The 14,241-nt window shown below is 44.1% G+C and overlaps 1 protein-coding gene across 1 annotated transcript; it reads right to left on the reverse strand.

Annotated features, from left to right (window-relative positions):
- Positions 1–2,554: 2,554 nt before the first annotated feature.
- Positions 2,555–7,963, reverse strand: LOC148595371 (interleukin-9 receptor-like). The gene is given in 9 exon segments (XM_088520952.1): positions 2,555–2,584; positions 2,587–3,108; positions 4,110–4,194; positions 5,017–5,131; positions 5,400–5,574; positions 5,656–5,792; positions 6,403–6,596; positions 7,358–7,466; positions 7,882–7,963. Coding segments are annotated over 9 exon segments (1,446 nt in total). The 5' UTR covers positions 7,961–7,963.
- Between the last annotated feature and the right edge of the window lie 6,278 nt (positions 7,964–14,241).

Here is a 14,241-nt window from a genome sequence, read left to right on the forward strand (position 1 = left end):
GGACACGTCTCACCACAAAATAAATATTAGGAGCCATGTGCAGTTTTGGTGACAGGCACTAGAGGACAAGCACATAAATACTAGGCTGAGGAGGATTGCAGGCGTCAATCAGTAGCTCAGGCATGACTAAAGGAAGCATTTTGGAAAGGCCTGTGGGATGGCCACCTGCTGCAAAGCAGTGGGAAGCAGCCCATGCAGCAGGGTAGTGACAGGACAGGTTGCAGAAGCACCCAAGCCATTTGCGTGTGTGTGTATGTTTATGTGCCCTTATGTATGCAAATGAGCATCTGTGTATGTATGTGTGCATACATCTGTGTGGGTATGCATGTGCACTTGTATATGTGTGTTCATGCATGTGCATGCGTGTGTGCATGCACGTGTGCACATGCCTGCTCGTGAGAGAGCAGGCCCTGGTTTCCCTGGGGACGGGCTGAGGCAGCATCCTGCCCCCAGGACACACCAGCAGACTCCAGCCTGCGTGTCCGCGGGGCTCCTGGCACACGAGGGCAGTGAGGGGTGGTGGAGGCCCGATGAGGCTGCTGATATGCATGGGGCCCTGACCCCAAGTGGATTGCTTGGGGCAATTCTCCCTGGGAAATACACCTCTGCTATGCTCTTGATGTCATCTCCACATCGTGTGGCTGTAGAAAGCATTCCTACAGCTGATTGTCCAGTTACAAAAATCACAGTTATTTTAAGAAATAATTTGCAAATGAAAACAACTACATTTCTGTAATGAGGAACCCTTGACTGTAACAAACATGATAATTCTGAGAAAGACATTTAACAAAAACTAGGATTTCCCTAGTCCATAGGCAGTCCAAGCAACTTGTGATTTCCATGGTCCAGCCAGCCCAAGTCCCAAAACTCTGCTGCACCAGCTGCCACATATCTCAGGCAGGGATGGCAGCTCCCTGTCTCCCTTGTACATGGTGGACAAATTTACTCCTGTCTGCAGCAGACATGAAGGTCACTCTGGTTGTGGCAGTACTATGTGGCCACAGCCAGGCCAGCACCAGGTGGGGACACTGGTTAGACCAACTCACTCAGCCGTAAAATGGTAAGTTTGGCACTGGCATTGGGGATTTAGTCCCATTAAGTTGCTTTTCTCATGGATGTGAGGGAAGAGGCAACCCAAGTGCTGCAGTTCCACACTAAAAATCTGTCCCCAACTGGCTGTGCCTGGAAAAAAAACAAACAAACCTGAATGCACAAAAACACACCCTTCCCAGTGCTATCACCATGCAGAAATCTCTGTAACATCAAGTATTATGGGTCTCACTTCAGAGCTAATGGCTGAGATCCGAGTATGTGATCAGCACATCTTTTCAGAACTGCTTCAAAGCCTCTAGCAGGAAGTGATCTGTAGATTAGAGTAAAATACAGAAAACGAAACGGACTATTTTTAACTTGCAGCAATGCTACTGGCTGCAGGAACACATGCAGGAGCTGCACAGGGCAGGAGCTGCTGGGGCCATGGCGGGCGCAGGCACCTGTGACTGCCATGCTGCATCCAACACACACCTGTCTCTTGAAACGAGCACCGAGATGGCTCAAGTGTAGGGAGATGCCTCCATGGCCGAGTGCCAGATGGAGATGCAGTTCCTGTCCTGTGTGCAGGAATGCACATGTTTTGTAGAGCAGTAGCTTTTTATTGGTAAACAAAGATGCTTTGACCTAACTGCAAAGAACTAACACTTTCTATGGCACTCTTTCCTCTTCACACTTGTCCCAATTTGTAAGTAGGACCATAAAAATAGAGAAGAGAAAGAAAAAAAAAATCAAAGTTATTAGAGCTTCACCTGGAGAACCAATGATGATACAATCTCTCTTTGGCCCTTTTACCTGTTTTCATCTTCAAACTCTGTTCTTATACTGTTTTTAAACCGGCCTGAAGAACACAAGCATCAGAGCTTTTGACTTATCTCTGCTAAGTAATTCCCCAGCACCTTCAAGATCTCCAACATCTTGCTGTTGCTTCTCTATCTCATTAGTCTGTGTTTTATATTCTCCCTTTCCTAATCTGGTTGCTGTTCTTTGCTCCTGTATCTCAACATAGTGGTTCCCACTCTCCTCTTGCCAGTCTGCGGTAGCTGTTTCTTGTGTCTTCCCAGTGTTCAGGACACGGGGTCTACAGAGGTCTGTGCAACTCTGGCTTTAGGTACATGGGAAAAGCGTGAACTCCTTAAATCACCCCTTAAAATAGTAAGGGTATTTAAAATGGTATGACTTTTGTTGTTGTTGAGAAATAAATTGCAGTTAAAGAATGCTTTATATTGGCTTCGCTTTCGTACCAATATATTAAGTGAATAAGATTTTATGAAACTGGTGCAGAAGTTCTTCTAAAGAGAAGAATCAATTTGGCAATTTCAGGAAGCTTTCCTTCAATTCTGAAAATTTGGGACACTACAGTCAGACCAGACGAGGGATAGAGAAAACTGGAAAGCACCAAGAGTCTTCACAAGTGATGCTACAAAAAAGTCTCACAAGGGAATCAGGGAGATGGTGTGGAAAGTGGAGAGGACAGTGCACACACCTCTGCAGGCAGCGTTCCTCATGGAATATCATTCTCTTCATTCAGATGTTACCTGGCAGACTGTTGCCTTCAGAGAGTTTCAATAGTTCAGCAGGAATCAGAGCTCCCGTGCTACCATTGTCAAACAACGTGCAATAGTCACTGCGGTTGAAAGATACATTTTCCATCTCCAAAGATTCTTGAAGCATAGGGAAGTCACCCTCTAGATGCTGTAAGTGGGAAGAATCATTCCTTTCCATGTGAGGACTATCAAGATTGCTTTTAATTATTTCAGAGATTTTCAGCCCAACTGTATTATCAGCATAGATCTGTGCAAATAGCAAGGTCAGCCTCACTTCTATCTCTTCTGCTCTCACATACCTGCTGGGGACATACTGCTGGCTGGGACTAGAGGTAAATGCATAGTCTTCTTCTACAGCAACCAGATCTGTGCTTTCCATAGACTTCAAGGAGATCTGGGAAATCATTTCTTGAGTGCTTAGTGCAGAAACTCTATCAGCAGGTACTCTGTTCGAGTTGCTGGCCTCTTCTCCTCTGAGATGGCCACAGGCCTCATCAAGTCCAACCCAGTCCTAGTGGGAGGATTAATACATTCAGGACATTTGCTTAGAGGTGGAATTTGCAAAGTAAAGCGTATTTCTTTATGGCTTTGGCACAGTAACCCAAAAATTTAATGCAAATCTACAGGGAGAATTAGAGTAAGAGCACAAAGAATCTAGCTTCTATTTGTCCCAAGGGAAGATTTCATAACAAGGGCATTTTTCAAGATATCAGATTATACTGCAAGCTGCTTATATTGCTTTGGTTTTACAAAGATACAGAGCATTTTTGCACTCAGTATGCATATCAGGAGGTGGTGGATGAGAATGCAAATACGATAACGAGGTTTCTTAGCTTTTGTTTATTCTGTGAATTGCACCTATTCTGTGTTTTTTGTTTGTTTGGTTGGTTTGTATCCCCCTCCCCCTGCCTTTTTTTTTTTTCCCCTCTTTGCTTAGTTTTACTAGATTATCTTTAACTTCAGTTAGAGCCAATTTTAAAAGAGGATCTCAGTACAGGGAGAACAAGATCGGTCCCTATCCCAGACATAGGTAGATGGGAAAGACTGGCAGGGAAGAAGGGAGAAGCTATCAGGCAAAGAGAAGGGGACTGGGACTTTTTTGGCCCTGTTTCTTCCACCCAACAGGAAAATACCTGCCTCTTTATGAAAGAGAAACTTGATTTAATGAACTAGAGTAAGTACTTTCTGCACAGCCTGTTCAGGTACCCCATGTTATCTGGCTGTGCAAAAGAGAAATTGGAAGCAGTAGTTACTGGTTCTGTGTAGAAAACTCCTGTGTGTATAGAACAAATATAGACAGTGGATAAGGGACTGAGCAACTGAGAACTCTAAACAGCAGCTCTGCTGGTGCAGTTTGCAAGTGAAAGTAGGAAACTGAGTGAGAAATAGTAAAATTCCAGAAAGAGGAGAGCCATGTGTCAAAAACTCTGCTCAGCACCTAGATGATGAATCTTAGGAAAATGTCCTCCACTTGTGAACTGAGTTTCATAAGAAATTAAGTTTACTTCTTACCTTAAAATTCCCATTATGCAAATTGTAGAGTGGCTGAAAGAAGGCAGCTGGTGTGGGAATGTTAAGGCAGGAGAGGCTTTTTGCCCTGAAATAAGAAAATTACACTTTAATTACACATCAATGTGTAATTACACATTTATGCAATTGTTTAGCAACTTATTTGATCAAACCACTGTTTCTGGAAGTGCTTTCAAATGTGATAGTTTCATTGTGTTTAGATAGAAATGTTCTACCATATACTGTAATCCTGTTACTAGAGGGTATTGTGTAACACCTCTTACTGTCTGCACACCACGCATTTAGTTTCTCTCAGTGCTACCTCTGCATGCAGCATCATCATGTATGTCAAGGCAGGGAAGAAAGAGGTGGAGTGATCTGCCTTTGGTCTACTAGCAAAAGGCTCTGGGCAGAATAGTTGAACTGGGGCGTTAAAGACACTTCTCTCCACACAGCTCAATCCCAGAACCTAAGAAACACTGAAACTGAGTCTGTGAAGTTTTGTGCTTATATTGGTATTTTACATACTGACTTTTGACACATGTGTTACAAATGGTTTAACACCTACATCAGTTTGACCCCCTCTATAGATTACCTGCATTTTCAATTTAGCTATGCAAAACTTAAACCTACGGAAAATTTTGGTTAAGTGCCTTTAAGAGGCCATAGCCTCGGCCCCAATCTTGAGCTGAGTTTGGCTACCAAGCACTTCACTCTTCTTAATCACCAAGTTGTGGTTCACTATCACTGGCCAAAGAACCTGCCATTTCCTTCACCCTGAACCTTCAGAAGAACTTTTGAGTCTCACAGTGCAGGAGAAGCAAGAGGCAAATTGGATATAAGAACACTACATTTACCTTTATTGGGCTATAAAAGTCACGGGAAACCTAGTCAAAAAAATATGGTGTACCTTGAGGAAAGCTTGCAGTTCCAAAATACATAGAGTACAGTAACAAAACCCAGAGGAATGAACAAGAACTGCACAGTTCTGATATTAAAGAGCTTTTCAGGCAGTTGTGGAATACCTAGGGAGAAGAATCAGCACAAAAAGTATTAGTAAAAAAATAAAGAAAAAAAAAAGAATTAGTCAAGATAGGTCCCTACACAACCAAGTAATGCAAATGAAACAGGCTACTAAAATCTTGAAAGTGGTTTGATTACAAAAACTAGAAGGAAGCCGATTCTGATCTAAAAAGCTTCATCTTACTAGGTATCTCTCCCTGCCTCCCCCTTTTTTAAAAAAATAATTTAGACATGATAAGATGTGAACTAATATAAAAACTTTCTTCATACCTGCTCTTTGAAATAGTGCTGTCTGGCTCCACTCACTCCACTGACTATGGTAAGAATCCTCATTTTCAGAAACTTTGCAGCGAACTCTTGCAATGTAAGTGATACCATTGCGAAACTCTGTGGCTTCAATTTCTATCTGTGGCAGTGAACTGGTTGGTGTTTTGTTCAAGGCAATCTGCAAATTATTACAGAATTAATTCTATTAGTGAGGCTGAACAAAGGGTTGGTCTTTGAGTGACTGTTTTCTCTCCCTTACCTCCCAGGATGTGCTGTGTTCTTTGTACTGCAGCTCATACTGAAGAATTTCTGCAAGGGACCATGGTACACTCCACCATATCTGACACTTGGTGGCAGTGATGTTGGCCTGGAGGTTTGAAGGTGGATCAAGCTTTACTGCAAATGGAGAGGTATGTTACTCATGATATTTGGGATTGGAATAAAACAGAAGGATGCACATGTTCTTCAGCTGACTGCAGTCCTGGAAAATAAACTGGGCTTTAGACAGCAGTACTGAGAACCTGCAGTAGGCTGCACAAGTTTACAGAGGAGGTTAGAACAGCCACAGAGCTGACAAATGAATGGTGGCTCTAGGAGCCCTGGGCATAGTCTTGCAAGCACGAAAGTGCTTTGGGTGTCACATGCTGCTTTTCCAAGCAGCAGGGATGGGCCAAGATTTCAAATGCTAGAGCTTCTCTCTGGGGTATCAGTCCATGACCTAATTTCTTAGGAAAAAAACAAGCACAGAGAAAATTGAACTGTACACAGAAGACTAATCACAGTACAGATACACCGGATGCAGACAAGTATCCCTGAAAGCTGCTCAAGAGCCAGCGCTCTCCAGAGATACCTCAGGACTGCTTCCTCACAGCAAAGCTTGGCAAGCACATTTTCTGGTTGGGGGGAAGACTGCCTTGTTTCCATTATTTTCTCTTGTAGCATTTGATACGTCCTTCTGCAGCGAGCATTTCAGACCGCCTCCCCCCGGCCTGCAGCCCCTACTTACTATGCTGGCGAGGGCTGTACTCCGGAAAAGGGACAAACGTGAGATTGCTGCCCAGGAAGACTCCTTGGAGCGAGACCCTGTAGCCATCTGTTTCCAAGATCTGGCCGACCAAGTGGATGGTGCAGTAGTATAGATTCTGCATCCCCATGCTAGTTCTCAGTTTGCAGCTGGCATTTTGTCCCTTTGACCAGATGCTGGAAGAATGAAAGAGCTGAGAGTTTCTCTGGTCATGATTGATTTGTGAGATAGAAGGTAGCTTAGCACAGCACTAGTCTGGGGCAGCACAAGGCCCATAGCACAGACAGGGCGAGAGCAGTTCCAGGCTGGCTGAGAGGGGGTTGACAGGGCTGTTAAAGCCCTGCACTGCTCGTGCCGATGGGCACAGGAGTCCCCAGTACAGAATGTGCATCTGGCAAAAGGCGCATTAAAATCTCTTTTATATGAGTAAACCAGCACTGACAGCAAACTTGTGTCCCAAACTGATTTGTTTTCTGCATTCACAAGCTTCAGCACAGCAGAGCAAGAATAATGATGGAATGAAAAGATTGTTTGGGGGAAGGAACTACAACAAACAATCCTTTAATGGCAATCTGTCCAGGTAACTCTTTATGAGCAAATTATCCATTTTGCATGTGACCCCACAATAAACTGGGATACAATAACTTAACAGCTTGGTGTTATTCAGTGCATCTACAATCTGATGTCAGAGTGTCATCACACTATTTTTCACATAACCATATGGTAACAAAGAAGGCATCTAATATCAGTGCCATGCTTCACGTAATAGTCACTAGCTGTCTGCAGTCAGGATATGTTTAACTATATTTTCTTAAATTAATATATCGCAAGGCTTATCACCCACCATGCTCTCACTGTGAGGTTTGTCTGCAATGGAGCAGAGTCCACTCACTGCCCCAGCCCCCTGGCTCCCTGGGCACTTTCATACAGCTCTTACTTTGTGAAGTGCAGGTGGAAGGGTCCCTCACCCATGGGCTCCTCTGCCATCCACGTGCAGCTCACGGTGTTCACATAGTTGTTCAGGCAGCTCAAGCTGCCAGGGAGCTCTGCAGAGGAAGGAGATCAAAGCTGTGCCTACCAACTACCCAGAAAGACTTCACTTGGTTTCCCAAACATGCATAAAAACCACGTTTTGTTATCACTCCCTTTACAGATTCCTCATCTATTCTTCCTCATGATAGCCTTCCGCTCTTGTGCTGCACTTCACTGCAGTAGATGAGTCTAGGATCTCAGGTCCTGAGCCATGGCTATGTTTTTTCAGCTTCCCGGCCTATTCTGGAGCTAAGAATAACCATACATCTTCAGCTCTCTGGGCATGACACTGCCCAGAAGACGTGTCAGCTCTGGGCATCACATGACGGGTAGTCACAGGATGTCGTATCGCATTCTTCGGAGGTGTGCACGCAAACGAGAGCACATATGTGCATCTTCTGCATGCATCTGTCCCAGATCTCCTCTTACCTCTCCCTCTTCCTCCACCAAGGAGCAGCAGAGCAATAACAGACAGCTGGACACCAAACTGATGCACATCCCAGCCCATTCCAGTGGTATCTAGAAAATAACTGAGAGAGTTTTTGTCAGTATTTGTACCATCAGGTTGAAGCTTCAGCTACAGGCTTCGGAATTCTGGGATTTCCCTCCCCGCCATCCCCTGCTCCAACAGGCAGAAACAGAGGGAACGGCTGATGCCCTGCTGGTCAAAGCACTCACCTGGGATGTAGAATGACCAGATCCTCGTTATTACCCTCAAAGGGTGTGTGTAAGAGAAGTTAGATTTTCACTTTATCTTCTGCAATAGAGAAGACTATTTCTGTCTACAAGGTTACATTGGACTTCTGAAGAAGTCTCTTCTGTGAATTTTTCTGATGAACTTTTCATTTAAAAGGAATACTTTTCCAAAACAAGATTCTGATTTGATGATTTTCCAGCAAAGAGAAGTTTAATATGAAAAATCCTGACCTGATCGACTCAGTAATAAAAGCTGCTTTTGCAAGATGCCTCCAATTTGACATTATGACCTAGCACTGGATGCAAGGGCAGCACCCACCCCACAACGCTGGCGGGGGCTACAATCACTCAGCTGGGGGGTGGAGGGGGAAGGAGAGAGAAGCAGAAGAAACGGAAAAAATACTGATAAAATACTGATCACATTAAAAAAAAAAGAATCTTCTGGCTTCTAGATCACCATCTCTTCATTTATGGGTTTTTGGCAAATATCCTGTTTTGCTGCCAAACTTATTCTGTGTAGGGGCTGCAGAGAGGAAGTGCCCCTGTTAGCTGATTTTAGCTGAGGGAGGCTGTGTGGCGTGAAGCATCTCCCGCTTATCATTCTAATCAGAGCTGCTAACGATCCCTGTGATAAATACAGTAAGAGTGACTAAATACGAAATTGATAGGGCTGCGTAAGTACATGCACAAATAGAATTGTACACGTGCTTGCAGGAACAAGCTGAGGCACACAAATAAACATAGGTCAAGACATCTAAAAACAGGACAATATTTCCTGGTCATTGCTGCTAATCTGATAAGCCCATAATGAGGGACCTTTATCCAACATCTTCCACACTTTATAGCACTGATCAGGTCACACTGGCTCACCTGGGAAAAAACCACAGTATTTTAAAATGCACATTTGTGCATTGGGAACCATGATGATGGTCAGAAATAGGTATGGAGGAAGTTTTTTCAGAAAATTATTTGGTGAAAGAGCAGATAACAAAAGTCAGCAGCACAATGATGCAGTTAGGGCTGTGTGTTAACTTCTCTTCAATGTGCGTAAATTAACAGAAGTGCTATTGAAGCTATAAGAGGCATTGGTAGTGCCATCATTATTTTCTGTCTTTGGTGATCCATAATAGTAATAATAAAAAAAGCTGAAGAGCCGAAAGTGGCTCAGAGGGTTAGAAGAATTATTTAATCCTCTATAACCTGTTTTAGAAATGAACAAGAAAACTAAATTTCTTTAATGTAACAAAGAGAAGGGCTAAGAAGCAATTTTCAACAGACTAAATAGCTACCTGAGAAGACTTGAAACAGAAAAATCTTCCTTAAAAATCTAATAGAGAAAGATGGTGAGAACCCAGTAGTCACATACTGAAGATAAATACAATCAGGCAGAAATCAAATGCAGAATTTGTTCTAAAGGGAGCTACCTATACTGCTGGAATTTCTTGCCAGACATATGATCCACCACTTGCAGTCTATAAATCCTGATTAGCTATCTTAAAGAGGCTTGACTCAGATGAAGGTCGTGAGATCGATACAGAACTTATTAGTTATAATTATCTAAGGTGATCATGATGGTGTTTTCCTTTAACAACACCCAGCCTTATGAAGATAAGTCTATTGCAAGCCCTAAAGAGCTAGTTGGCAAACAGGTACTGCTGCTTCTCGATATCTGCCAAGCTTCCCACTCATGGAGACAGGGCATAACTGTGCTCAGGGAAAATGCCGAGGACAGGCACAGAGACATTGATCAATGAGGTCATCTGATAATATCTGCCAATGTCTATGATGGGCTAAGCCCTGCAAGAAAATAGTTGTTAATTTTGCTGGAATTCTAATGAAGTTCCAATGCCTTTTTTTTTCCACACCCCACATCATTCTTAATATGCATTTATGCTTCCCACCTCCTTCACACTACTCAGCTGCAGAAAAGGAATTACCATATTAGCCTGAGGTAGGTTGAGCTGATGACGGCTCTCAGTATGGCCCAGCAGATAAAGTGCCTTGCCAATTCCCAGCAGAAAATACCTGCTTTGGTGAAATCCGCTTACCAAGGCTAAGACAAAGGTTTGGACCAGCCATGTGGCTGCATGGACATTGCCATTTCAGTTGTCAGCTCCTTGGTCCTAGATGACAGGCAGCCAGACAACAGGGCACAGGTAAGACAAAAGAGGTTTTCATGAGGGAAAGGAAGGCTGTCAGTGATTTTCAAAGTGGAGGACAAGGAGCTTATATTTGATGTGATGGAGAAATGGCGTCAGCAGAATTGTGTAGACAAACAAAACATACAGAATGCTAGACACAGAAAAGGACTTTGTATCACTGACCTTTTAGATGGCTACAAATAAGGTAAATTCAGTTTTGCAAAGGCAGATAAAACATGAAATTGTAGTGTCATACAAGAGCATAAGCAAGGGTTTCATGCTGAGCTGCGTATGAAGTTCTTCCACATACTCAAGTCCCTCTGATGCATGTAGTGATATTATATGCAACACCTGCAAATGAGACAAATGCTCTTCACATGAGATACAGAAAAGGGAGCCAGGACTTCTATGTTCTGTCCTACCTCTGCCACTAACTTTTATGATGAGCAGGTTGTTTTGTCAGTATAATTATTTCCTGCTAAAATTTACAATTCAGTCTTACGGTCTGCTGTGCTCACTTAAACATCAAAGGAAACGCAAAGGCAAGGGAGGGGGGTGAGGGGCAGGTCAGGGCTGCATGCTGCTCCAGATCGTGCTCTTCTCCCCCTCCTATGCTAAGGCATCAGAGGTGGCACGCAGTGGAAGAACGCACAACAGATCTGGGCCCTCAGACACTCTGCTTCCCCTCCTTACGTGCTAGCAACTAGTTAACGGTGACACACAGGCAGCTCTTCCCTCACTTCAGTCTCTTCAAGAGGCAGCAGCAACACACACTCAAGGATGGCAGGATGCTGAACTGCACCTTGGAAGTAAAACACTAACAGTTGATAACGTGTCTGCAGCAACATGCACATTCCCCCATACCCGCTAAGGGTTGTCTCCAGTCATTCTTCAGAGCACCCCACCGTGCTAAGAGATGTGATTATTTATCTTGGACACTCCTTGAATCACCTCTGCCTACAAGAAAACACTTTACATGTCCTTTTAGGCTAACTAAGGGTGGATATATACCTCCCAGGCACATTGTATAGCACACAATCAGCCTGTGAACATGAACTGCTGGTGATTAAGGAAAGAAATAGAAATTCCTCATGCCTACACATTTATGCTCCTCATAGCCAGTGTTTTGTGTCCTTCACCCCAAGAGGGACAATTACCTGCAATTTGATGCTCAAAATATGTACTTTCAGATTTTGTAGCTTTGCATCCCACGGTCTGTAAAAAAAGCTGCTACAAAAGAATAGTATGTGATACACATGAGCACACACACGTGTGTACGTAATGTTATATATATATATATATATTTATCTTCATATCTTTGTCTGCAAAGTCCCAAACGCTAACTGGATTTACTTAAATACAGATGTTTCACTCATAGAGGAGTCCTCAAAAATCATTTGATCAAGCTAATACTTCTCCCACTACAGAAAGCACAGTGCAGCACAGCTCTTCCAGCACAATCTGCGCTCCCCTGTGAAAGGCCATCAGATAATAGAGTTAATGCTGCAGCATTATTTCTGCAGGACAGAGGTGCAGAGACCTTCCTGCTGGTTCTTGTTCCCAGTATGTGGAACAACACAGAACTTACATTTCAGATAATAAATATTTGTTAACATCTTAGTTCAGTAGATGCATCCTATCATTATTTGCTGAAATGCAGAGCACAGAAATAGGTTAAATCCTCTTACCAGCATAAAAGAAACTTCACTTTTCACACCTCTTCCGTCCCTTGCTCATTTAGGCTGTGTGACTTGAAGATCAGGCAATAGCAGCAGGGGTGTAATAAAGTAGAGCTTACTCTGCCTGATTTTATAGATAATCTCAAGAGCCAATGACAACCCATTCAGAGATTATCAGATCAAGTTAAAGTAGCCACATCTGCAATTTCTAATTAGTGATAGAGAAAGTGAGGAATTTTTTTTTAAGGGTTAACATTTAGAGGGGCAAATAGTTTGCCGACTATAGAATTATCTTCTCAGAACACTTATGTACAAACAGCTTTTATGCTGCCACTTTAATGAGAAAAACAGAAAAGCCTAAAGCTATTTCCTCACTTTGCCTGGGTACAAGCAGAGACTCAAGGCCTGGATCCAGTAGCGTTCACACAGCAAGAACATCCTTGCCCCAACCTCCATCTACCCTCTGCTGTGCCCCAAGCAGCTCTGGCAGTTTGTGCGAGGACAGGTTTTCCCATGCTCAGCTGCAGTGTTTTGGCAGTGGCAGTGCAGTTGGACCATTGATTTGTTTGTGCACACAGTTCTAACATGAGAAAAGAGGAAGAGGGAGGCAGGTGCAGCACGGATTGAGCAGCAGTCTATTAGCGCTGTCACAGGGGGCCAGGGACTGCATAGGATGGAGACAGATGTTTCCAGAGTGGCTTCTGAGCTGCTGCTGAGTGGGTGATGATGCTTCTCCAGGACCTACTGCCAGACCCTTCCAGCCTAGCAAGACCACCACCAACTCAGAGTATCCCCTTGTATTAATATTTCAAAACAGAGTAGTATTTCTGACAAGGGCATCACAGTTTGCTGTAAGTTTCTTCCATACTTCCTACATTCCTCCAGGCCTTTCCCATCCCAGTGACCAACAATGGGACCCTCTGCTCTCTACTGCAAGATCCCTTTTATACTTTCTAGTGCATTTTCCACCTGCATCTCCTACAATTAACCTCATCAGGCAAGCAGTGTTTCTCAAAAGGTGCCCTAAGGCATCTCTCACACTTGAGATGCTCACACTTTCCATCCAAAGTATTCCCTTTGCACAGACAAGGTCTGTCCACCCTCACCAGCCCAGCACCCAGTACAGATGAGCCTGGAGAGCTCTGGTGCTCTGGGCATGCTGTGGAAACATGCCACAGCAGCAGACAGGAGAAGCAGGGAGAGCTGCTGGGGTAGGTGGCAGTTGCTCTTCCCTTGGCTTGTAGAGGGATTCACATTTCTGCCCCTGAGACAGCGTCAAACAGGCTTGTCTAGCACAGGATTCTCATGCTTGCCTGCACCTGTGCTTGGATAGCAAACAGTGCTGGTCTAACAGAGCACACAGTCAGTACTACAGTCTGAGACTGGTGCTGTGCCCAGATCATGCTGTGACTCAGAAGCATGCAGGACTCAACTCCCTCTTTTCTGCTGCCCCTTCAGTCCCTCTCAGCTATGGAGAGGCACAGCACCACCCATCCAGACCAGGTGTGCAAGCCAGCAAGGTCTCAACGGTCTCCAGGCCATCATGTCCCAGGTCATTGTGAACACGAGGCAAAGCACAGCAGCCCCTGGCAATTGAAGGACTTTATCTACATGGCTGGTCTGCATCTTCTTGCTGCCTCACACCGCTTGCTCACCTCACAGGCTCAGGATGCAATTAAGCCTCCCTCTGCTAGATATGCTGAAGTGAGAGCACTGTGCATGGCAGGAGCGACTAAGTGGATTACCCTGAAGTTGAAGGGTTAGGAGGCTATTGCAATTTCTGGTTCTTTGAGGTCTGCTTCACCAAGCCTTTAAACATCAAATGCTTTTATCATAGGTCCTTCATCTGCCTCCCGCTGCTGTGGGAACCTGTTGCTCAGTGTCCCCAAAAGGCAGACTGAAACCTTCTGCAGAAAGCAGATTTGACAGCAGAGAGGCCTCCAAACCCAACAAAACATTGACTTTCAACACCACCAATAGCCCTAGAATTCTTGAGGAAATATATTTTTTCTAAATTAGATATTGGTATGCCAGGTACAGTCCTAGAGAGCATTCAAGCTGCCAGGAGATAGGGGGAAGACAGAAAAGTCACCTCACAAATATGAACAAAAACCGGGCAAAATTTTAACTGCAAGAGCTTGCTTCAAAAGGAACAGTCTCCCTTACTTTCACATCCTTGTGCCACATACAAAGCAAGCTGTTCTCTGCCCACAAAGCCTGCCTCTTGAGTGGCCAGAGGCTTCTCCCAGGCCCACAAAGCAGCAAACTTCTGT

This window comes from Tinamus guttatus, unplaced genomic scaffold (genome assembly GCF_059628265.1).
Source record: "Tinamus guttatus ecotype Peru unplaced genomic scaffold, ASM5962826v1 Tinamus_guttatus_pri_ptg000107l, whole genome shotgun sequence".
Classification (NCBI taxonomy): Eukaryota; Metazoa; Chordata; class Aves; order Tinamiformes; family Tinamidae; genus Tinamus; species Tinamus guttatus.